Source organism: Fomitiporia mediterranea, assembly GCF_000271605.1.
Source record: "Fomitiporia mediterranea MF3/22 unplaced genomic scaffold FOMMEscaffold_2, whole genome shotgun sequence".
NCBI lineage: Eukaryota > Fungi > Basidiomycota > Agaricomycetes > Hymenochaetales > Hymenochaetaceae > Fomitiporia > Fomitiporia mediterranea.
In genome coordinates, this window is record NW_006760387.1 from 4,174,358 (window position 1) to 4,198,922 (window position 24,565).

At 41.2% G+C, this 24,565-nt stretch overlaps 4 protein-coding genes across 4 annotated transcripts; 2 read left to right on the plus strand and 2 right to left on the minus strand.

Annotated features, from left to right (window-relative positions):
• Nucleotides 1–4,095: 4,095 nt before the first annotated feature.
• Nucleotides 4,096–5,789, minus strand: FOMMEDRAFT_144867 (uncharacterized protein). Its single transcript, XM_007263307.1, has 8 exons — nt 5,744–5,789; nt 5,666–5,683; nt 5,224–5,569; nt 5,094–5,173; nt 5,001–5,041; nt 4,783–4,936; nt 4,538–4,702; nt 4,096–4,447 (listed from the first exon to the last, which is right to left on the minus strand). The coding sequence occupies exons 2-8, from the start codon at nt 5,672–5,674 to the stop codon at nt 4,271–4,273; spliced, it is 972 nt and encodes a 323-aa protein (XP_007263369.1). The 5' UTR covers nt 5,675–5,683; nt 5,744–5,789; the 3' UTR covers nt 4,096–4,270.
• Nucleotides 5,790–15,168: 9,379 nt separating this feature from the next.
• FOMMEDRAFT_77371 (uncharacterized protein) lies at nt 15,169–17,580 on the minus strand (the record flags this gene model as incomplete). The annotated part of the gene is made up of 10 exons (XM_007263308.1): nt 15,169–15,660; nt 15,731–15,746; nt 15,882–15,972; nt 16,073–16,150; nt 16,258–16,324; nt 16,378–16,456; nt 16,522–16,685; nt 16,745–16,824; nt 16,890–17,125; nt 17,306–17,580. 10 exons carry the CDS (start codon nt 17,578–17,580, stop codon nt 15,169–15,171), a joined length of 1,578 nt encoding a protein of 525 aa, XP_007263370.1.
• A 976-nt stretch (nt 17,581–18,556) lies between these two features.
• On the plus strand, nt 18,557–20,959 carry FOMMEDRAFT_76626 (MFS general substrate transporter; the record flags this gene model as incomplete). Its single annotated transcript, XM_007263309.1, has 7 exons — nt 18,557–18,639; nt 18,706–18,739; nt 18,799–19,821; nt 19,882–19,941; nt 20,027–20,090; nt 20,149–20,561; nt 20,648–20,959. 7 exons carry the CDS (start codon nt 18,557–18,559, stop codon nt 20,957–20,959), a joined length of 1,989 nt encoding a protein of 662 aa, XP_007263371.1.
• Nucleotides 20,960–21,715: 756 nt separating this feature from the next.
• On the plus strand, nt 21,716–24,340 carry FOMMEDRAFT_118222 (glycoside hydrolase). The gene is made up of 13 exons (XM_007263310.1): nt 21,716–22,284; nt 22,401–22,520; nt 22,579–22,624; nt 22,699–22,747; nt 22,814–22,824; nt 22,880–22,905; nt 22,965–23,039; nt 23,099–23,169; nt 23,230–23,246; nt 23,352–23,420; nt 23,483–23,635; nt 23,721–23,821; nt 23,879–24,340. The coding sequence occupies exons 1-13, from the start codon at nt 21,997–21,999 to the stop codon at nt 23,954–23,956; spliced, it is 1,104 nt and encodes a 367-aa protein (XP_007263372.1). The 5' UTR covers nt 21,716–21,996; the 3' UTR covers nt 23,957–24,340.
• The last annotated feature ends 225 nt before the right edge of the window (nt 24,341–24,565 follow it).

Below are 24,565 nucleotides of genomic sequence, written 5' to 3' on the forward strand. Positions count from 1 at the left end.
GAGGAATGCAAATGCACACGGTGTGGCCTATCGAAAGTGATGTCAAACATTGAATGGGCGGGGAAAGAAGCACGTACCGGGTGAGAGAGAGGGTGGCACGATGGGAGTAATCGTACAGGGACATTGTCGCGAGCGTGTGCTCGTCGATTGTTGCTTGCGCTGCGGAGCGGGAAGAAGTACACGAATGTGTGGAATTATTGAAGAAGTCGTTCGGCATTGGTCAACAATGTGGATGCGCGAATGCAAATGCAAACAGGAAGGCGAGTGTAAAAAAAGGAAGACAACGAAGGAGGGGCAACACAAGACGTGGAGCGAGGAGCAGGAGGGATGGAAGGGAGACAAAAAAGTTGGGAGGAGAGGGATGAGCAACTGTTGTGCAGGCTATTATGGAGTGGACTGGCTGCTTACACTTTACGCTGAAGGACAGTGTAGTCAGCTCGGTGGCATCATTGCGAGATCTGAGGCCCAGCGCGGGCATTGCAGCAGCAGATTGGAGAGACAAGTGCAGTGATGTTTATTGCCTATGTTGTTGCAGGCAGAGTGCCTGCCGGTAGGACGCTTGCGAGCGGAGGACTCGACTAGAGAGAACAGAGGCGACGACATAGCGTTGGGGGCAGAGGGTTGGGGAGACGGTGAAGGTAGGAGGTAAAGGAGTGACGAAGAGAAATGCGTCATTATATGCTCCCGATCTTCAGCAGTTGATTACGTAAGCAACTATAATATGAGTCGTCAACTGATAGAACATTTCAATTATTGTATTTAGGTATAAAATAAACTTATTGATCTACTTTGTAATATAGTAAAAAGTAATATGACATGTATATAGCTTTCTAAACACACTGATGTAATTATTACAAGTAGATGAAATGCCTTTTACAATAATTGTAAACTGCTTGTATAAATAATCTAAGTATAATATACATATTATATACTTATAGTATACTTTTATTAAGATAATAATGATATAACAAGTGCTCTTACACTATTATATACATTAATATACCTTTTGTATAAATTATAAGGCAACAATAGTAATTATTACATTATTATATTATAAATATAACTCTTTCTTTAAGATTATAATTTAAATATAATACAGGCATAACACTTTAGGTTGTCATACAAAGTTAGTATAATACATGTAATAGATTTTATTCATCCCTAGTACTTATGTAGTCTTTATATACATTAATATGTCTTATTTAAACATTACAATTCAATTACAATTCTTACAATTACTTTATAATGTATATACAATACATATGTTGCTTTACAAAGTCTATAAGAAATTACAAGAAATCTGACTTTTTCCTGATGCGGTCCGAGGTGCGATTAAAGATTTCAGATGTTGGAATTATGCTTTCCTTTCCTCTCGTTTAAGTTTTATCTTTCTCGACTAATGACATGTCGATCGGAAAGGCAATGTATGCTGTAGTGCATGAAAATGGAACACTGACAATGAGTATCTAGAAGGTAAAGCAAACGTCCTTGGACTTTGTCCCACTCCAGCAATTAAAACATCAAGTGAACTAAATCTAGTTAATAGGTGCCGAAATACTTTATAATAATTTACAGTTCACTAATTTTGAAATGCAATAAAGGACACTACAAGCTACGGGATGAGAATATATAGTTAATATTATAAACGAAATGGTATCTAGCTCGGAACAGGAGACAAGCAAACGTTATCATACGATGGATGTGCCTTCCTCGTTCGTGTCTACAGCTGCAGGAGCGTCTGCAACAAAAATTAGCTGTGTCTAAGATATCTAGCATGAGCAAAGGTACCTGTATTAAACTCAACGCCAGTGATAGTTGTCAATTGGTAGTTGATCGCATCATTTACCCCTCTCTCGCCTACCTCTTTCAGATTGATCAAGAGGTGGCTTCCAAGGATACAGAGAAGGGCTGGATGTCCAACTGAAGCCAAAATGGATGCAATAAAGAAGTTGGTATCCATAACTTGGTTAGACGTTATTCGCAGTATGCAACAAGACATCATGCTGCCACAACTTGAGTTAACTAGAGTATTTATTACACACGATCTCACTTACAAGCAAGAGTAAATAACCTGGTCTTGAACGAGGACCTTTACTAGATGGAAGCCCTTGAAATTGGACAACATTTTCCAGTATTTGGTTGCCTTGAAGAGAACAAGACAAAGAAGAATCATTCCATATATTAGAGCAACAATCCTGGATAGTATTATAAGAAACTAATGTACATTACAATGCAATAATGCTCACCATATAATGTCTAATAACATGTTGGAAGGAATTCTTCTTATACCACAAGCTTCAATGTGTTGTGTAATTTGTACAACAACAACTAAATTATATCATATTTCAGCCTTTTAATTCAAGACAAAATAATAATAAAATTCAATAGACAGTCTTACACTCTTCAAACCAATTATTATAAATAACAAAACCGAGAGCAATGCTTACTTCTAAACCAAGAAGTGCCTTCAGACAGATTGAAAGTCTTCTGTCTGCCAAAATCAGATGAGAATTTATTCAGCAAATTAGTATACCTACTTTGCTGGTAAAGTGCCAATACTCGAATTTGGAGAATATCTGTAAAATATTTAAGTAGATACAACATCATTTTGAATAGTGAAAGTATATTCTTACAGTCTATAAGACCAACTGTAAGTATGTCTGATGTCTGGGTTAAGTTGGAATCATTATGAACTACAATGAACTCCTCACAGCATATATCAGTAGTCCAATACATTGCACGGCCTGGCGTTTTTAGTCAATAGAAAGTATAAATAGTTGGGAGCATTACACACAACTGAAATACAAGCATGTTAATTTTGATGTCAGTGTGCATCATCAATTACATTCGTTATCTATCTTTCACCTTAAAAGAGTTTGTTTGAAGTCATAAGCTATAGTAATATGCCAGCATTAATTACCTCCACCACTTCTGTGAATTATTTGGCTTCCTTACAAAGTATATAACAAATTATTCCGAGGAGTCCAGCACAAAGGTTCTGAAAATCGAAGTTAGAATATGCCTGGATACTACACTTTGATAGCACTTGCTGTAAAATAAATCAGACTAATCGAGTTGCATCGCTTGGACTTTGTTCCTATCAATGAGTGATGGACATGTATAAAGGAGTATTAAGCTCACCCAGAAATATTTTACCTGTAAAGACGCAAGTTAGATCGGATGCTTGAATAGATAATTACTAAGGCAGCATACTTGTTTATCCGTTGTTATGACTTGAAATGTTGTGTATGTCAGTTTTTGTGGAAGATCCATGCAAGGCAAGAAATTATAGTACGAACGAGTGTGATAGACTAAGACAGCCAACAGTGCTACATTCAAGTACTGTGCAATGACTACATAGTAGACAAAGGATTTCACTAGGCTTGCCAGTTCATCTGGGCCTATAGCATCTGAGCGGGTGAAGATCGTATCTGCATCACCGTAATTAAGGGTCTTGTTTGACATCAGAGGAGAGCGTGTAAAGGAACCTAAAAGGTGCACTGGACGAGCTGGACCTTATAAAGGAAGGACCGGATTGATGGCGTGGGCTGTGCGTACATCGTGTCCAAGAGGCAGGGTAAATACATTCCTTCCGGAGATTGCTTCTGCGGCATCAAACACCGGGACCTAAACACGATCAAGAACGGTGGAGATGATTGACACATGAAACTGATGAGACAGACAGAATGTCCCACAACGAAGTCGAGAAAGCCACATTGTCCATCAATTGCATCGATGATTACAGCAATATATGTCATAATACATAATGTTGGGGGAAGACCGTATCGGATGTATGATGTGTTTTATGTATTATCAAATACAATTTAACCACATATCCCAATTTTGTAATAGAAGATCTCATCGCATTATGCCAAATATGCACTATAAATTGTATTATGGCTTATTTTACTGCACCAGTAACTCAGTATTAATCTCCCGCGACTTTTATCTATGCATCTACAAAGTTAGAGCAGCAACACGAAGGTCTGAAAAACCTTTTTCACTGTAGATGTCAGTTTCTGTTTTCGTTTCCTCTCGTTTGGACTTTCATTATTATTATTATTTTCGTTTTTATTCTTTAGACTTCTCAATTGGAAAGACAACACATGCTGAAGTGAACGAAAATAAAATATTTGCAATGCAATATCCGAAGGTGATACAAGTGTCCTTGGACAACGTCCTTCTCCATATCCTTGCCTCGATCTTGTCTTCTCATAAAGTCGCGATGCATATGCATATTCTACACATGACAATGCGGCTGACGTATGGCTTAATATTCCGGGACATCACTTTCTCGGTAACCCTCATCCTGAATATTAAAGTGAGCAATCCGAGCGGCTTCCGTCGCGTCATGCTCCGCTTCGGTTTCTCGTCTGTATTTCTCGATATCCCATTCGTCTTCCCCTTCGTCGTCTTCGTCTGCGAACCATTCTGGATTGTAGGTGAACTGTATACCAGAAAAACAAGTTAGGATCACGCGTTAAAAAGGTGACGGTCAGACAGGCGGGAAATGAGGAAAGAAATGAAGGAAACGTACGAGATCTCGTCCACTCATGCCTGTGTTCTTGCCCGCGGCGGCTTGTACGTCCTTTGCTTTCTTCAAAGCTTCTTGTTCAGCTTTCTTCTTATCCATCCGTGTTGTCTTCCATTTTGCAAACGACTCAGGAGTGACGGGTGTTAAGTTCGAGCCTAGCTTATGACGCTGAAGAAAAACAATATACCAAGGGTAAAAATCGACAATTATAAATAAGTTAATGGAAATGTGTAGAAGCCACAACTAACCTCAACTTCCAAGAACTCTTCTAGACTGATGGTATTCGCTTTTGCGGCCTCTTCAGCTGCTTTCTTCTGTGATTTGAGCACGAATCCTGGTGGAAGGGCATGTCGGTATTGGCATTTCTCGCCTCCGTTAGGACATTCCCAGAACCAGCCGAATCTATGGATATGGAGCGTTTGGTTAAGTCAGCAGGCGCCAGGAATGAAATGTGCTCAATACAGACTTCTGAGTCTCGATTGCCTCGATAAAATACTTGCATACAATCTGAAAGATAATTTTTAGGATATGATGTGAGGAAGTGGCTAAGTGGACCTACATCCGTTGTGGTCTTTGGGTTACCATGTTTCGAGAGTACGACAGACCGCAACTTCTCCTCGTCCCAATTCTCCATTGTATCTGCAACATATACGTAAATAACGTGCCGCACCAAGCAAACTGCAACACACCTTTCATCTTGTCCTCCCTCGTATCCTCATACAAGTTCTTCTTCTCCACCCTCCGCCCAACATTCGGATCATGACTAAACTTACACTTATTTCCCTTGTCACACGTTCCCGCCTTAAAAAATGCACACAAAACCGTCTTGGGGTCAACGCCGAACGGAACTTTTTGCGTTTGTACGGGTTTCAGTAATGCGGCGGTCTCGCGGGCGCGCTTTTCTTCCTCGGCTTTTTGTTTTTCTCGAAGAGCCTTTTCTTTTTCTTTCTCGAGCGTTGCGCGGGACTTGCCAGCGGTTGCGGCCTGCGCTTGGATGGCGGCGACCTGTTTTTGGACTTTTGTGGATCTGTTTTTCTGTGGTGGATATATTGAGTTGTATTCCGGGAAGTATTGTGATTATGAGTGTCGTCAGGCCAGGACGATGCGTTGGCGATGTGGCGAACGACGTACATTCTTCATGCCGAAGGTCTGTTTGTGGAATCTACGTGAGCCCTTTTGTGCTGCTGGTAGATATATTATGTTACTCGCCTTGTCGACGGCGGCCTTCTGGCTTCCTCCTCCTTTATCTTTGTTCTTTGGCGGCATGTTGGCTATCCACGTCCCAGGGTTTTACCAGGTGAAAGGGAATGCCTAGCAGAGATGATGATGGCAGGATCCAGCAAGTCACGTGGGAAATTATTTTGAAACACTGATATTGATCGGCATACCATATCAGGTAGGTCTATGACGAAATGGGTATGTCAAGATGTTCTGGTGGATTAATACACCGTTACTCACCAAGCTGTCTTGTCAAGGCTTAGAGGAAATACAAGGATGGGCGGAGATGCAGATAGTCTTCTTCGTCTCCTCGAGAAGGTCTATAGGTCTATTTGCCCTCTCTATCATTCATTGTGAGTTTGTGACTCATTGAGTCCGACCTTATGACTACCATCTCTTCGGCTTACTTAGGTAAAACATATTCGCTCATGGGTCAATTCATATTTGGGCTTGCGGATGTCATGCACACTGGACAGTGGACAATGGCCGAGTTTCTTGCTCGTGACTCACTGTAAGTTCGTTTTCTAATTGGACGTAAAGTATCTAACGAAAGAAAGTGGCCGTTTTCTCACTGCTGTTGACCTGCACCGAAATTATGTGCCACGAATAGCCGAGTTATTTCCAGCTTGAGAAAGCAGGTATGACACGAGAAGTGCTATAATCAGCGTTAATGATCTATTTCCCGAGCAAGGTATTTTTTTTTCATTTATTCAATTTCTAATATCAGACAACGTTAATTGTCAAACAGCAACTATTTGCTTTATTACTACCGAAGTTCCTTTATTCATTCGACAAGAATGCAATCAAATCTTGTACAACCCCCTCCAGATCCTTACTATCTTCCTGTGAGTTACCTCCATATTCAGCACGATAGTCGATAGTGCCATTTGAGTGGACATGAAATTTAGTCAATTTCAAGGCATTCGCTTAATAATATGATGTAGATATAGTCAAACTCCGAATGTTCCATCCAAGAAATACATGATCAAATAACTTACTCTTATCTTCTGTCTGTCGCGAAATCTGCAACAACTGGTTTCTTAAGTCCTGAGGCAAGGACGCCCATTTGTCCTTCATTACGCTTGCGAAATTGTCCTTTGCAGACGGCATTGTAGTGTCGAATCGTTGACTGTCTTTTCTCTTGAACGTACACTCAAGTGATGGATTTCGAGGTCAAGTTTTCTGCTCTTTATATACCTTTCGGCTTTGCATTTTTTATCGCATTTTTTTTGGAATAACAAGATGTTGCTGACTTATTGTCTCCTGTACCTTTCCATACAGTGATTGAATGAATACTATTGCTTAGCCAGGTATAACACATTGGAACAATAGTAACATTGCAGTGTTTCACCAATGTTCGTAATGCACTATCAGTATTTGAAATCGAAACGCATTGCCATTATCTTGTGGTCTGCATGAAATTCAAACTTCATCTACAAGGATATTACTTATATATGCAGCCAAGACTAGCAGAGCATCTCACTTCTTTCACACTTCCCTTATAAAGGGTTCAAACTGCTACAAAAATAGTTCTGCAAACGTCCAGTGCAAACAAGCAGATTAGTGTATTTACATTTCTTGAGTCAAAAACAAAACTTGCTAACCCTTACAAGTATTACTACAATAATGCTAGCATTAGTAATTTGCTTAATCAAATCCATACAATGATTACTAAATAAAGGACTTTTTTCGAATTGCATCTCTAGTTAGTGGACCCTAGTGTTAGTGATTTGAATCTGATTGAATAGGAGGCTTGTCAGTAACAGTATAGAGGGGACCTGAAGGCTTAGTAAGGGGACCCAGGCTACAACTATCTTACACAACAGAAATACAGAATGTAAGCACTAGAACATAGTCAGAACTTGTAAAACAGACAGAGAGAGTGAGTGAGACAAGAGTAGAGTATATAGAGTGAGCCTAAGAGTACAGGACTACCTAGAGTAGACAAGATCAAGACTACAGGACTAGTCTAATCTTGTATGCCTATATATACTAAACTACACAAGAGTACTCAGGGAATATGAGCCACTAAGAATAATGAGCCACAAAGAATGAAATAAAGGAAGGTCAAAGATAAAGGTACAAAGAATAAAGGGATAGACAAAGGGTAAGAGACTATAGAATGAACAGAGAATGAAAGAGTGGTCAAAGGAACAGAATGATGAAGTAAGGAGGGGTAATAGTAAGAGTCAGTCTGTATATAGTTTATAAACAGTACTCTCAAGGGACAGAAGTCCCAAGTTCCAGTACAGAAGGGTGTAGAACCCTTAGAACTAAAGGTGTAAGAGTAGAGAACTGTAACATCACCCTCCCTCTAAAACTAATCATCCTGATTAGTAAACATTAGGCTCAGTTAATAGCTTAAGTATAGGTCAGAATAGTAGGGTTTAGAAATCTATAAGGTAGAGTTAGTATAGAGTACCTGGATAAAGTTGATAAAAGTCTCAGATTGTCTTAAGAGTATAGGTAAGGTTCTTAGTAGGTTCCTAAGTGTGTTCTTCAACTGAGTACCCTTTCTAGTAAACAAGGAACTTGAGCTTCCTATGTACCAGCTTAGTATCTACTACATACTCTACTTTATATTCTAGTTCAGAACTAATAAGTTCTAGTAAAGGTAGTAGGGGTCTTTGTTGTGAAGGAAAACCTAGATTGTAGTACTAAGATAATAGTACCTTGTTAAACACTGAGTGTATATACTTCTATGTTGTTAGAAGTTAAAGTTTGTAGGTAGAGATACTAACCTTCTTTTTAATAATAAAGGGTCTGAAGCACTTGTTGTCCAACTTCTTCATTAGACAATCTGTGGTCAGATTAGTAGCTTCTAGTATAACTTTGTTACTAGGCTAGTAATCCTTAGCTGTAAATCTCTTCCAATTATAGTTCTACTTTATAACCTACACTACCCTCTTTAAAAGAGCTTGTGTATTCTCTCTAGTCTTGTACATCCATTCTACAAAGTCTGTTACAGATTCAGAACTACTGTTCTAGTTCAGAACTGTCCTCTAATACAAATGTCTCTTATAGTTAAGGAAGAACAGAGATTGTCCTGTTATAGAGTGTTACTAGTTATTGTATACAAATTCTGTCAGAGCTAACTATTCAGACTAGTCTGACTACTAATAATTAATGAACATTTAGAGATAGAGCTCAATCTCCTGATTGACTTACTTAGTTTAACTATTAGTCTGTAAGTAATATGTAGTAGAGGGGTTCCCTTAAATTCTGAGAAGTGTGTACAAGTCCTATATAAATTTCAACTCAAATTATAGTCTGTAATTGTGAATGAGCTTCTGAGAGAGTCTGTACAACTAGAAGACATGATTCTAATAAATGTGTACTATACCTTTAGAAGTGAGTTCTGTTTAGGTTAGAACTGTATAGACTTGCTTAGAGAATTAGTTGACAATTACACAGATAGTGTTATAACCCTAAGACTTAGGTAACTTACTAATCAGGTTTACTAAGACTTCTTCCTAAGAGTGATTCAGAATCTAATACAGATATAGAAGAGTCTAAACTCTTGTCTAGTAGACCTTAGTCTGTTAGCACATATTATAACTAGTTATATACTTCAGGATTTCTCTTTACATTCTTAACTACTAGTAGTTCTAAGTAATAAGTTTCTACATTTTGTGTCAGTCTAAATGTTCTACAGTCAGATTGTTGTAATGAGCTCAGACAATGTCCTCTTACAGCTTCTGATCCTTCAGAATGTACAGTCAGCCTTTCTAGTAAACCTGTCTATTCTTATCCTCCTCCTAATTCCTAGCCTACTTCTTTAGCTACTTTACTACAACCTAGTCCTGTGTGTGTCTTAGAGCTTACTATATATAAGTGACAAAGTTAACATTCTTAGATTTGAGTCAGATCTCTCAGATTGTCTTAGACACAAAACAGGAATTGTCTAAGAGAACAAGATTTTTGTTATCATTCTCCCTTCTTTCATAATCTACTTGTTTTGAGAGTAAATCAGCTTTTGTCATTTGTGTTCTAAGTTTGTGAGTTAGTACAAAGTTGTAGTCCTACAGTTCTAACATTCAGTAAGTCTGACAGTAGTTGAGCTTCTAAGGTGTCTAGAAGTACTAGAGATTAAGGTGATCACTCTAAATCTTAAACTTTTGTATAGTACTAAGGAGATATTAACACTACTCCTCTAGGGAACAGACAATTGTAAGAAGTTCCTTATTATAAATAGAGTAGTTCTGTTCTGTTATAGAGAGGGATTCTAATCAGAACACTATCAGACACTACTTTCTGTTAATAAACTAGGACAGTACTACTCTATTTGTAAAGTTAGAAGAGTTAGCTTTAACTCAGAACTTGTTCACAACTATTAGAACTGTTAATACAGGCTTACTAGTAATAGTCTACTTGAGGGACTCAAACACAGACTACTACTAATTACTCTATTACTAAGGAACATCTTTACTAGTAAGATTGTGAAGGGGCTAGACAATAGTACTAAAGTCTTAAATAAAGTGTTAGTAGTAGTTTGTAAACCTAAGAAACACTTAGACATGTTTCAGGTTCTAAGATTGTAGCCAGTTCTAAACTACAGTTACCTTTGTCAGATTTATACAGACCTCTCCTCTACCAATTACAAAGCCTAGATAATCTACTAACTCCTGTACAAAAGAACACTTTACTTCTTAGAGGAACAGTTTATTATCTTAGAGCTACTATAGAACTACTTAGATTAGTTAGTAATAATGCTTAACTATCTGAGTAAAGATCAGAATATTGTCCAAATACATACTAACATACTCTAAGTCAATCAGATCTGTAAGAATGTAATTCATGAATGACTAGAACATTGTAAGCAAGTTAGTTAGTCTAAAGAACATTATGATTAGTTTGTACAATCTGTAATTAGTTTAGAATACAGTCTTCCACTCATTTCTGTCTTAGATCCAAATATTATTGTACTCCTATCAAACATCTAACTTAGTAAAAACTCTGAATGTATACATCTTATTAATAAGCTCCTGAATCAGGAGGAGTAAGTACTTGTTTTTGACAGTACCCTTATTAAGACAATAATAATCCTAAACTAGACAGAGCTTCCTATCTTTCTTTTTAATAAAGAAGAAAGGGAAGGCTATAGAGAACTTTAAGGGTCAGATTCAGCCATTCTAAAAATTTTCCTGAAGGAATTCATTGAGTGCCTCCTACTCATCTCTGTTGAGTAGGTAGACCTTACAATCCTTAGGTTAGAAACTCTTAGTTAATTTAATTATATAGTTCTAAGAGTAATGTTTAAAAAGCTAGTTAAATTCCTCTTTACTAAAGACTTTAGAAAACTCTTAGATAAAATCCAGCAGGCTGGGTCTATATGTGTTCTAGAGTAGAGTTGTTCTAAGGTGGTTCTAGACTGGTTCTGTCTTAGACATTCTTTAAATCAACATTGTTCTGTCTTGACTAGAGGATGTGTCTACATATTTATTCTAGTTAAAGAAAAACAACTAGTCACCTTTATTAGAACTGTTAGTAACATTAGAAGTATTCACATTTACTCAGAACAGTAGTGTAAAATAGTTACAAGACTTAGGACACTGATCAAATGTGAGTGTCTACTCTAACTAGTTAATAGTAGGGTTGTAAGCTTTAAGCTATTTGAATCTAATAAAGATGTCTGTCTTTCTAAGGTTAGTAACTCTAAACTTGATACTTTTCTTATAATCCTAAATGGTCATCCATAGTTGAACAAACTTAGTAATCTGACTATTCTGGTTTAAGGTTCTGTCTACATTATATACTAGGATCAGAAGTAGAACACATTAAGTAGAAAGGTAGTACTCTTACATAAAAGTCTTATTAATACACAAACTAGTGTATCTACTGTCTACTAGAGTTATTGTTCAGATCTGAGAGGATTCTAAGAAGGGAGCTAAGAGGATAGGGACCTAGAGCTAGTGTTTAGAACATTCTCTAATAAATTACTACTTGTTCTAAAGAGAACATACAGTTTGTACAACCTTGTCATCTAAGAGAGTAAGTATATATACTAACATTTCCTTATTAACCTCTCTCTTTCAACAAGGACAGACTCATGTCCTCAACTGTAAACTCAGCTGAGACTATTCCTACTTAATACTACAGACAAACTAGTTATGACTCAGATTTTTTAACAGCTACTTTTGATTTAATAGACACTGTAGGATTAGAAGTAAATAAAGTAAGAAAAGTAGAAAAAGTAGAAAAAGTAAATCAACAAAATTATTTATTAAAAAGAAAAAGTTAAAACAAAAGTAGATAGTTCTCTTATTTCTTCTGATTCTTTTGATTCTTCTCTTCACACTTTATCCAAGTCTAAATCTGTACAATCTAACCTACTACTTCTACATTCTAAAAACTCAGAATGTTTAGAACACTACTTAGTCCTGTTTACTACTTAGCCTTTAGTACCATATTCACTATTAGGTCTCTATAAAATCCTAGAGTATATAGTCAGAGTCTAAGAGTTCTAAGGTAACTTTCAGATTTGTAGAAAAGACTTCTTGTTACAAATCCTGCTCATTACCCATTATTACTCTAATAACCTGACAGATATACTATTACTTCTGTAGGCAGTCCTTAATTTAGTACTCTGACTTTCTACAGGTAAAGTATACTCCTTACTTTTAGGCTTCTCTAATGTTTATCAGAACAGATTGATTACAAATTATAGGCAGATTAATCTAAGAACTTAGAACTGTTAGAGCTAAATGTATGTGTGAGTGTTCTGTACAGACTTAATACATCTGAACTACAGCTTGGTTGAAGGAAATAGTATGTGTCTTCTAATTAGTATAAGTAATCAGTTCTAACATTATTCTAAGAATCTTATTAACTAGTTCTGAGTAAAGAGCTTTTTCAAGCATTCTAATAAGGATATTATTAAACTCAAGTACAAATCCTACCTTTCAGGCTAGGATATTGAACTCCTGAAAGAAGGTATTAGTAGAATGTTTGTCTTATTACAGAGACACAAGCTTGTTCTACACATTACACTTCTTATTCAGATTAATAAAGGAAGTACAGAGTTACCTTATAAATTCTAAATACAACTTATTGTTCTGAAGTTGAATCAGGCTTTCAATCTAATGTCCTTCAATCCAGTTCTAGGCCTAGATAGTTGTATTACCTTCCTTCATGAAAGAGAGGACAAATAAGATACAATTAAGGTCTGAGGATAGATTAGTCAAAGTAGTAGCTACATATAGTTCAACTTAACACTAGAAGTCTTTAAAGTGCTACTTATTAAAGTCTAAAGAGTAGACTATATACACTTTCTTTCTAGAACAGGTTACAACTTCTAGAACAATCAGAACAGGTTCTGAGAGGGCTGGAGGTATATAGTTAGTAAAAGCCTCTTAGATAGAGGTCTACACATATTAAGCTAGATTTACTTATAACTGCTAATCCAGTAGGACAGTAGGGGTAGCAGTTAGTATAGGAGAGTCTATGTTTACACTACAAAGGAATCAGTACTAAACTAAAAGGGGTAATGAATAGAAGAAGAGTGGTAAAAGTTTAAAAGAGTTTAGAAAGTTTAAAATTTAAAAATGTAAAAGGGTTGGAACAAAGAAAAGAGATTAACACAACAGTAAGTACTAATGCCCAAAATGTAGGAGAGTTGTAGAGTAGTAATAAGGAGTCTTAATCTGATGTTAGTAACAGTATAGAGGGGACCTGAAGGCTCAGTAAGAGGACCTAGGCTACAACTATCTTACACAACAGAAATACAGAATGTAAGTACTAAAACATAGTTAGAACTCACAGAACAGAGAGAGAGAGAGAGAGAGAGACAAGAGTAGAGTATATAGAGTAAGCCTAAGAGTACAGAACTACCTAGAGTAGACAAGATCAAGACTACAGGACCAGTCTGATCTTATACACTTATATATACTAAACTATACAAGAGTACTCAGAGAATATAAGCTACTAAGAATAATAAGCTACAAAGAATGAAATAAAGGAAGGTCAAAGATAAAGGTACAAAGAATGAAGGGATGAACAAAGGGTAAGAGACTATAGAATGAACAGAGAATGAAGGGGTGGTCAAAGGAACAGAATGATAAAGTAAGGAGGGGTAATAGTAAGAGTTAGTCTGTATATAGTCTATAAATAGTACTTCTGAGGGACAGAAGTCCTGAGTTCTGGTACAGAAGGGTGTAGAACCCTTGGAACTGAAGGTGCAAGAGTAGAGAACCATAACAAGGCTGTCAAGTCTTAGCAAATGACAGTCCTGTAGTGAATAATTACATTGTACCATATTATTTTATCCTAGCTAGCATGTATACAGAATTCTTGTGTTTCACACTATGCAAATCTGGAACTGCTACAGTAAGATAGTTACTACTTGACTTCTTAGTATAATATGTAATCCTTGAATGATATAGCTAATGAAAATTATATTTTACCTCTACACTATAATGAATATCTGTATTTTAGCTATAGTGAAACACTTACTAGCAAGAGAAACACTGTTTGTCAGTACAGGGATGTACAGGTAATCAAATGTTTAAAATAATATACTGATACAGAATCTTGCACTTAAATAATTGTGCAAATAGTACTAGGCTAGAGCTTTGCAAATTGCATCCATTGTAGATGGAAGTATTTTGTTACATGGTTATAATCAATAGCTCTCAAAAAGCTGTTTACTGAATAGAAATATTTAATTTTAATCTTGTAAATTTACTACACAAGCTCATCTATTCTTGTGTAGTATACTGTTTCACAATGTAACATGCAAAACAAGTTCAGGTACTAATAGGACTCAGAAATAGAAGGACCAATGAGCACATCTATAATTTACTATCTTTATACATTCAGCCAAGGTTGTTGTTCACCCTCCTTTCTTACAATACAGAAATATTCACACCAAATTTGTAGATAGAACGGCAGCTTTGCAAACTTTACTAACTAGGGGCAGCTGTGTTAGAGTTAATGATAATTTGGGAGGAACTTGTTACTCAATCATTCATAAGTTATCATTTTATGTTACCTTAGTTTTTAAGCCACCTGTAATAATTCTGGGCCAGATGAACCGAGACAAGCTCTATTATATTCCATTCGTTTCCAAGGAATGTAAAGAGCATCCTGTAGGAGCAATAATTTGACTGGTGTGGCAGCAGCTTTCATCTGGGAAGGCTATTTTTCTAAATGAAAGCAAGGATAATAAAGATACTAATTGTCATTGAATTGAGCATATGCTTACTATAGCTTTAAGTATTGGCAGCTGTACACTGATTGTTTCCAAGCTAAGTCATGAAGCAGATAGCTAAAGCATTTTGAATCTTGGTTGGAGAGTTCTAACTTTTATTAAATTATACTTACCTGTCAAACACTAACAGGCATAAACAAGAATGAACAGTCATTGTTAAGTATATAGTACAAGCAGTATGCTGCAAATTCCTCAAGTGAACCGTAGCTTAGAAGAACACAAGAACACCCTCACTGCCCTGTACAGTTACTTTCCCATCCTCCAAGTTCTCAATGACTTCTTCTCCTGACGCAGTACCATTTTCATACGACTGACCAGCCCACAGAACTCGACTGACATCTTTCGAATCAAGTCCGGGACTCGTCATCCTCTTCACCTTTGCACCACTCTTTCCCTTCCCACCTCGTACGTATGAACTCAAGTCGACAACTACTTCGTCAAGCGCAGCGTCTGCAGCAGATGTGCTCTCATTGCGCACAGAAAGATTGAGCAAAACAAATCGTGCAATATTATCTTTACGAGCGGATGGGTCCCAAATCGCATATGCCGCGAGCTGTGGATGAGAAGGGACGTCGATGAGACTTAGCCGGGATTGTTGCGAACTTCCAACTACCTCGTTGATGAGAAGGTAGGCTACGAAGGACGGAGAGGCACGCGCGGGTCCATAGCGCTCCGTTTCCACCGGGTACCAAAGGTCGTACTAAACGTAAATAATTCAGAAAATTTATTGAATGCGTAAAGGCACGACACAGTTGGGGAATTCGAATTACCCATGAAAATCCGGGTCTATAGTAGGAAAGGTATCAGCATAAATAAACATAGCCAGTTCGTTGTACGTCAACAACACCCGTCTCGATAGGATGGAACTTCACGAAAGGAAGCGACGCAGCATGAGGATATGGTATTATGGGAAATACTTACTCATTCGCTTGTTGACTACTCTGGAACACGAGTGTCGCACCCTGATGTAAATACATCCGCGAGATATTTAAAAAGGCTCCGTAAAGCACGGCTGATAAGAAGGATATAAATATTTAGTTCTTATTAGTCAATTAGTTAGATAAAAGAAAAAAGGGACGAGGAGAAGCCGGATCCTCGATCTCGATACGGACTATCCGCGATCCAAAGGGCTTGGCCAAAGGTATCCGTGACGTTCTGCTTCCCCGAACATGAGACGGAGCTGTATTCCCCTGAAATTGTTAGAGTCAAAGTTCACTCGTTTTGCGCGTTGTCTCCGCGATAAGCGGAGAGGTGGAGAAGTACATAGCAGCGTGCACGTGTGTTTTATGGGACATACCTACGACGAATTCTTTTCCTCGGGCTCTCGCGGCCGAAATTTGTGGTTTCCAGAGGTCGAGATATGCCTGACGACTTTCGTAAAACCCAAAAGGAATGGAAGATGCGGTAGGTATCTCACTGTTATATTTCGGTGATTGATGAGGTTCGGCAGTGTTGCAATGGCGTTACGCTCGGGATCGCACGTTGAGTATTGATAACTGCAGAGTACTCAGCCTTCTTGTTGAAGAATGATAAGATGCTTCATTGTAGGGCTAAGACGTACGTATGTTGGTCAAATAGCTTAAGCACCCCAGTAGAATCAATGCCCTCATCAACTGTAGAAATAGTCGTGATAAGAGCAGAAGGTGTGGGGTCATCCGCGACTGCAGGAGCTTGGAAAATCCGCGGAGGTAGAGATAAGCGCTCAGTCAACGTTGTCGTCCAGTTCTTGATACACGTTTTCGTTAAGATAAGTCATTCGGCGAACAAACAAAGTATATGCGCACGAGGAACTGAGCAGTATACGCTGCCGATGACCAATTGCTCGGACGTGAACCACCTGCATAATGGTCTGGTTCATTTCCCACTTTCAATTTGATGCGTATCAGCTAAACACTAATTATAGTTACCTCGACAAAAGACAAAGCTCACATTGTATAGTGTAAATCCTGTCCCATCCTAAGTATTTGACTGCAGCTTCGACTTGATGTTGAGCAATGTCGACAGAGTTGTTACCCAAGTTGGTATCTACTATGAACCGTGACGAGTCGGGAAACATTTTCAACAAGTTGAAGAAGCCTGGTCCACTGAAGCATGTATGGATTGACCTGTGAATTGTCATAGGAAATGTTGATAGCGTACTAAGTTGTCCTGTATATTCCTCCTGACTATCGACAAAAATAAAACATTAGTATTCAATCAATTATAAGTACACAACTTGTCAATGACTTACAGGACTTTCATCACGGACGAGCGCCGGCGCGTTAGGGTCGAAGATCGAGCTGTCTCTACATTATGGAAAGGAAGTTCAAGACGAAACTGGAAAACAACTATGCATTGATCCTTACACTGTAATACCTCCTGGACGAATATCAGGGCCTACTCCGGTCCGTTCGACCAGTCTCTGCATGAGCTCCTGGGTGAGGACATTTGGATTCGAGCGGTTCCCAGTAAAGTAGGGCAAGTAGGCAAGTTCGAAGGAAAACGAAGCGAGCCACCTGTCAAGCAATTCAGATGCATTAGACGGAACTGGCGATATAGCCGGTAGGGTTAGAATGTTATCAGAAGCAAGAACACGAGAGATCAAGAACGCCACAAGGCAGCACGATTTCAATGCGAGCATCTTGAGTATGAGAACGAAATGCAATGAGGCATAGCACCAAATAAGGTCAAAATTGTTTGTTTATAAGTAACTTCAGCAAACGGTCCATGACGATTGTCGAGCGGTCCGTAAGTGGTCCGGTACTGCAAGTGGGATGATGCTTGTGATCATCTGACCATGGACAGACATTTGTTTGGGCAGCAGGACGTTCTTTTGATTTTGCGCTGGACACGAGAGTAATCTCTCTGTGCTATATTTTGAAAATAATCACATCTGGCTTCAATGCTGACGGAGCACAGTTGCCTTGATTTGGGCCGTACCGGCCCGGTGCGAGAATTGTCGCCCTGCTTGACGCGCTTTGTTTGAAAGTGGAGATAAATCAGCTCAAAAGCCTTAGACTTACTTTTAGGAGTCTTGCTTGGTTTCGAGTAGGAAATGACATGTAGCACTCTAGAAGTGGTTGACTCTGCGTGGCGAGAGAGATTTGGTTCCGTTGGTAGATAGACGTGGATCACTAAAATAAGCCAGCTCAGACCGTCGATTGTAATCACGAAAATACCCATTTCCATTCGCATTTTATGACGGTGTAGCCATATGGTAGCACGACCACAGCACGAAGATGGCATAAACTGGTTCATTAGGTATGTTGGACATGAAGATGGAAAGCAAGAAATGGACGCTAGTTGACCTCGGTTCTGATCTCGGTAACACGCCCAAACGGCGCTTACAGCGCGCGTCATCATACCGCACTTAGCATCCGTCGTGAGATATGCACGACTTTGATACATAAGCAGACTGTGCTTGTCGTCTGGCGCCTCTCTCTGCTCCGTCCACCATGTCGCAGTCGTCGCACGACCTTGTGAGGCGGCCGTCGCTCGACATTATCGCTAATGATCCTATTCTATCGCCGAGTCTACCGACTTCTCCGTCCCGTTCACGCCTTATCGGTCCCGCAATGTCGTTCCTGGAAGAAGGACCGGTCGACGGGCATACGGACATGGGTGAAAGTCAACCGCTGCTGGACAGCGAGGACCGCAGGAAGGAGTGTAAGAAGCCGTTCTACCGCCCCAGACCTATGTGGTGATTATTGTTCGAATTGCAGTTGCTTGTGCGATAAGAAGTTGAAATAGAAATTTTAACATGCAGGATTGTACCTTTTGCCGTTTTGGCTTCCATTTCGGTACTTCCAATGTCCGTTCGTTACTTGCATACTGCTTTACTCACTCCAACGGTGTACAGCGGGGGATGACTATTGCGCCTCGTGTGGAGGTCTTCACTCAATTAGCTTGCTACGCAACTTATGGACATCCACATTACAACCACAGCACGAGTACGCTCGGACTGTCCTTAACCCCATCTCCGCTGGATCTTTCCAGAGCCGGGACCTTTGACACTATATTTCTTCGGACATCCGAGACGAACGAAGATGGTAATGATGATGATGATACCGGTGATGAGGACCCTCTGCGTGTCCCTTCCAAACGTTGTTTATCCGATCCTGCTGTTCAGTCCTATGCCGCGCGGCTACAGACTATCATGACAACAACTATGGGACTCCTATCTGCTCTAACTACCGGTTGGTGGGGTCACTTTGGCGAACGTCACGGTCGCACCCGCGTGCTTGCTGCTGCTACAATGGGATTGCTCTTAACCGATGTATTCTTTGTACTCGTCTCGCTCCCGCGGTCGCCGCTCGCCGCTCACGGACACAAGTTGCTGGTCATTTCTCCTATCCTTGAGGGACTCTTGGGTGGTTGGACGACTCTGCAAAGTGGAACATCTGCATACATTTCTGACTGTACCTCTGACGGCTCACGTGCACACATCTTCTCGCGTTTCATGGGCGTCTTTTATTTTGGATTTGCACTCGGTCCGATGCTGGGTGCTTGGGTAATCACACATCCTCCTGCATTCCTGCTGCCTCTTCTTCGATTCGAATCCGCGAGTGAGGGACGGACAGTGACGCCTGTTTTCTGGCTCGCCGTGTGCTTCTCCTTCACGAACTTGCTTTTGTCACTCTTTGTATTCCCAGAGAGTTTGGGCAAGAAGAAACGTGCCGCAGGAACTGATCTGGATCCCCTTGTCATAGATGAATCAGAAGACCATCGCGAGGCTTCAAAAAATTACTGCGGCGGCATTCTGTCGGTTATGAAGGGGTTGTTCATGCCCTTGGTCGTATTCGCACCGAAGATTCGGCCAAATGGAAGGGACTGGAATATGACGCTTCTAGCACTTGCGTTTTTTGGGTATTTGCTTTCGTCTGTGAGCGAGAACGAATTCTTTCGGTAATCGGCAGAATTGAATTCATTCATAATATGGCAGGGTATCTTCCAGCTTAAGTACCTGTATGCGGAACATGTTTTTGCATGGGAAGCGGAACAGGTTCGGCCCAGGCCTTCTTTTCCTTCTAGAAACTCCTGCTGATAGAATTTTACCTCCTCTTGGTCCCTTTGTTTGATCCCGATAGTTGAGTTACTACATTACATTCGTGGGAGGCGCCAGGGCAGTCCACCTGCTGTTCGTCATGCCCTGTACGTACCGAATTCTTCGGAGTATGGTTTTCCCTCACTATTTCCCCCTTGCTTGCAGTCATTATTTCGTGCTGCAAGCCGAAGCCGAAGAAGACTTCAACACAGCAGCAGGGCACCGCTGGCAATAAGAAGCCGAAGCCAACGAAGGCACAGCTCATCGCGGAGATGAAGTTCGACCTTCGCATCACGCAACTTTCTTACGCAATAGATGTGCTTTCGCATACGCTGGTCTCGCTTTCCAGCACATCCTCGACGGCTGCGGCGCAGGCTGCGTTTGTCGGGTTCACAGTGCTTAGTAGCTTTGGATCGGGCGTCGTTCCGAGTATGCAAAGCCTTTCGCTATGCGTGATGCAAACGGAGGCCGCGGAAGATGAGCGCCTTGGTGTAGCGAAGCCCGCTGGAGCCGCGGCTACAGGTAGTCTCTTCGGTGCACTTGCAGTGCTCCAGGCAACGGGCCAGATGATTCTGGGCGTACGTTCTACCGCTATCCTCGATTAAGCGACATAGCTGCTTACTGACAAAACCTCCTTCGTTTCTTCGTCAACCCTCGCTTATAGCCCTTGCTGTTCGGCCTTGTGTACAGCACGACCGTCGCGCAATTCCCAAAGGGCATCTTCGTGCTCGCGGCCTCCATTCTTGCTGTATCACTCTTACTTCTCGTGCAGGTACATCCGCTCCGCTCTGCCGCGGAAATGAGGAAACAGGCGCGTGTCAGGAAGAAGTACGGATATCCGTGGGATGGCCCTGAGGTTGAGAGAGGCCGCTCGCGCGTAAGTAAGGATCTCAGTGGCGCTAGTCTTCCAAATGGCAGTCCCAGCAGAGGTGCTGCTACTTCCTCATCTGGTGCCCTAGTCTACGGGAGCATATAGAGGCGTATCAGGTAGCCGACATGAGTTCGGTCGCGTAATGTGTAAACTAGATAGAATCTACGGCACGTTGTCTACTGTGGTGCCTTCTTTGGCTATTTTTTCTTAATCCTTCGTGTATTCTATTATAGAACGTAGAATGGGCATGCATTGTAACCTTGTTGTCCCTGCAATATGGAATCTTTATCAAAGGCAAATAAGATTAAAATTGTAAGTCCCCGCGAGTTCGCATCGGTTCCCATACATGATGCAGGTAACTTATATACCTGATATGTGTGTTTTTGTTGTAGGGACCTCGGTGACAGTTTTCCAGAGGAGTGGTACAAAAAACCGTGGATAAATCGGCCTAAGACTTGACAGAGATATTAAAACCACCCTGACATGACATGACAGTTGTCATATTGGTGAAGCACATCTACGATACTACATTCACCGCCTGTTGAATGAGTTTGTTCAGATGATTTGTAACAGGTTGCCAAAAGAGGAAATATGCCTTGTCAGGGTAAGGGGAGTGCCCCTTTCTTTGTTGCCACCTTCATCATCACAAAGTATGCAGCGTATGTTTCCGATATTTTGTCCTGACATTCGCTACATATTGTCTCTGCGGAAAAACATAAGACTGCTTTCGTCATTTCCGAGGTCCTGCACTGGGTTCTGTCGGCGGCCTTGAAGCATATGACACGCTGGCAGTCGAAGCGGCGTATTCTAGCTTATTATGCAAATCTCTTCAAAGTCTCGTGTTACTTTGATCCGTCTACCAAGAGCGGGAGCAATTTCGAATTTTCTTCGATCGCCCCGCTATCGGAGAATCTGTCTCTGTGTGCTCTGTTCTGCTGGCATATCGTCGGTGAATGTCCTCTTGAGCAACTCATATTGTGCTCGGCACTCCATCTCCCTCTGCGTATGGATTATGGTCCACGATGTTTAGTGTGGACTTTTGTCGGTGCACGTTAACGAGGCTCCTCCGAGTGCTGAGTATTTAACCCATTTCTCTAAGGTGACGGTTTCCTTAGTCTCGAGGACAATAGGATCAAGACGACATGAAGCTGACGATCGCGGTCGCCTCCGCAGTAGCCCTTCTGCAAGCGCGCGCGGCGCTCGGAATCGCGGTTCCACAGGATCAGGCAAGCACCGGCACTTCCGCGACATCCACAACACCGTCGAAGACATCAACCTCAACCTCGCCCGTTTCATTAGACGTAAACTGCCCTAACAGCCAGAAATTTGAGTTCTTCGGCGTTAACGAGTCTGGCGCTGAGTTTGGGAACACCGTGATTCCTGGCACATTGGGCACGGACTACACATGGCCTTCACCGTCTAGCATTGATGTACGTTATATTTCGAACTTCTCGCAAGTTTTACCCCCCTTTCGCTCTCGATATCCCTTTTGTCCTCACTTCCCTTCAGCCTGAAATAAATGCTAATTACCCGGGTTGCCAATTAGTACTTTGTCAATGCGGGGTTCAACACTTTCCGTATCCCGTTCTTGATGGAGCGACTTGTTCCCCCTGCGAGTGGAATTACGGGTTCCTTCGACGCCACGTACCTGCAGGGATTGAAGACGGTATAGACTTCGTCCCCTGTCTCGTGTTTTCTCGGGTCTTCCTAACTTCTTTTTCAAGATCGTCAGTTACATCACCGGAAAGGGCGCCTTTGCGGTCGTTGATCGTGAGTAATCGAGTTAATCTCTCTTTACCTCCTCGTATTATGAATCGGACTCACGCAATTGTCCTTACTAAAAGCGCACAACTTCATGGTCTACAATGGCCAGACCATCTCGAGTACCTCTGAGTGAGTACTTGATTATCTGCAATTTAATCGTGAATTTTCATTAATGACCCTGATACCTCCTTGTAGTTTCCAGACCTGTAAGCATTCACTCCGAGGGTGGCAATTTAAGAGTTTTAAACATTGTTCTTCCAGTCTGGACCAACTTGGCTTCCGAATTCGTGAATTTTTGTTCCGTTCAGATCGCCATTCCTCGACTTATGACTTGTAATTTGCGTAGCAATCGGACAACAATGTTATTTTCGACGTTATGAATGAACCGAACAGCATTCCAGCATCCACAGTTTTCGATCTTGTGAGTATTGTTTTAGAGATTCACATCAGTTGACCATCGTGACAGGAGAGCATACACAGAACCAAGCTGCGATAAACGGAATCCGGGCTTCTGGCGCGACGAGCCAACTCATCCTCGCTGAGGGCACAAGGTATATCTTCCATTTCTTCTCCCACTCTCGTCACCGATCTAATATATTTCGTACTCTCAGTTGGACCGGAGCGTGGAGTAGGTATTCATCTCGCATTGTAGCCGGGAACATGTGCTCTCCTTGGGAGTTCCCGCTGTGTGCAACTTTGGAGTATGGCTGAAGACTAATTGACTTTTTTAAAGCGTGGACGACCTCGGGAAACAGTGATGTTTTCGGAGCGATCAGCGATCCCAATAATAACACCGCCATAGGTGAGTGTCGGAACATTTGCTTTGCAGAGCGTGGACCCCCTCATGCTCACCTATTATATTAGAGATGCATCAGTATCTTGACTCGGACGGTTCGGGAACCTCTCCGACGTGTGTATCTTCGACTATCGGTGCTGAGCGTATCGCCGACGCGACAACGTGGCTGCAACAAAACAACCTGAAAGGCTTCCTCGGCGAAATAGGCGCAGGGTCTAACGGTGCGTGCGCATTTCTTCCGCCCTGCGGATACTCTGGAGATGTTGGTCGCTGACTGAGTACACCCGGTGCTTGTACCACCATCAGCGGACTGCATTTCGGCAGTACAGGGTGCCCTATGCGCCATGCAACAGTCCGGGGTCTGGATTGGCGCTTCCTGGTGGGCTGCGGGACCATGGTGGGGAGACGTGAGTGCTTTACGGTATCGTGTGTGCCCTGCCCGCTGCTAACTATCTCTTCGATAGTATTACCAATCTATTGAACCGCCGAGTGGTCCGGCCATCGCTGAGATTCTTCCGCAGGCGCTCGAGCCGTTCCTTTAGTCCAGGACGACGAGTAGTTCATCAGACCAAGTTCCCGGAACCGTTTGCCTAAATTAACCTATAACCGCCATGAGGTCGGGATATGTTTTGATTGTTTATCTGTTATCCCATACAGTTCGACCGTGAAGATCTCTAGCTCGCGGTTGCACGTTTCCAGACATCCCATGCCGAGCCGCTCAAAGCTTCGAGTCTCACAATCAAATGTTAAAATGCTTAGTGACTCAAGAGAGATCGCGGATCCCCATAAGAGTAGAAAAGGGTGAATAACGTGTCCGAAGAACCCGCAAGCACTCCAACAAGAACACAAGCCTGACATAAACGAACGCCAGTCCTCTCCTTATCTTGCGACCTCAATCAAGCATATCCGATCACATATGCGGCGTGAGCAAGCAATCGGCCTCCCCTTTAAGTCGCACAGTGCAGAGCGTGTGTTTATCCGTGTGCGCGGGGTCTTGGAGTGAGCAAACGCGGACTTGCAAAAATGATTTCTTCCTTCTTTCTCACTCTTCTCAACTTTAAACGAGAGAGACGTGGAATCGAAAGGAAGTTTCACTGCACTTTTACGTGGAAATTGCGGAAACGTGAACGGACCTTCTTTTACTGTTCTTG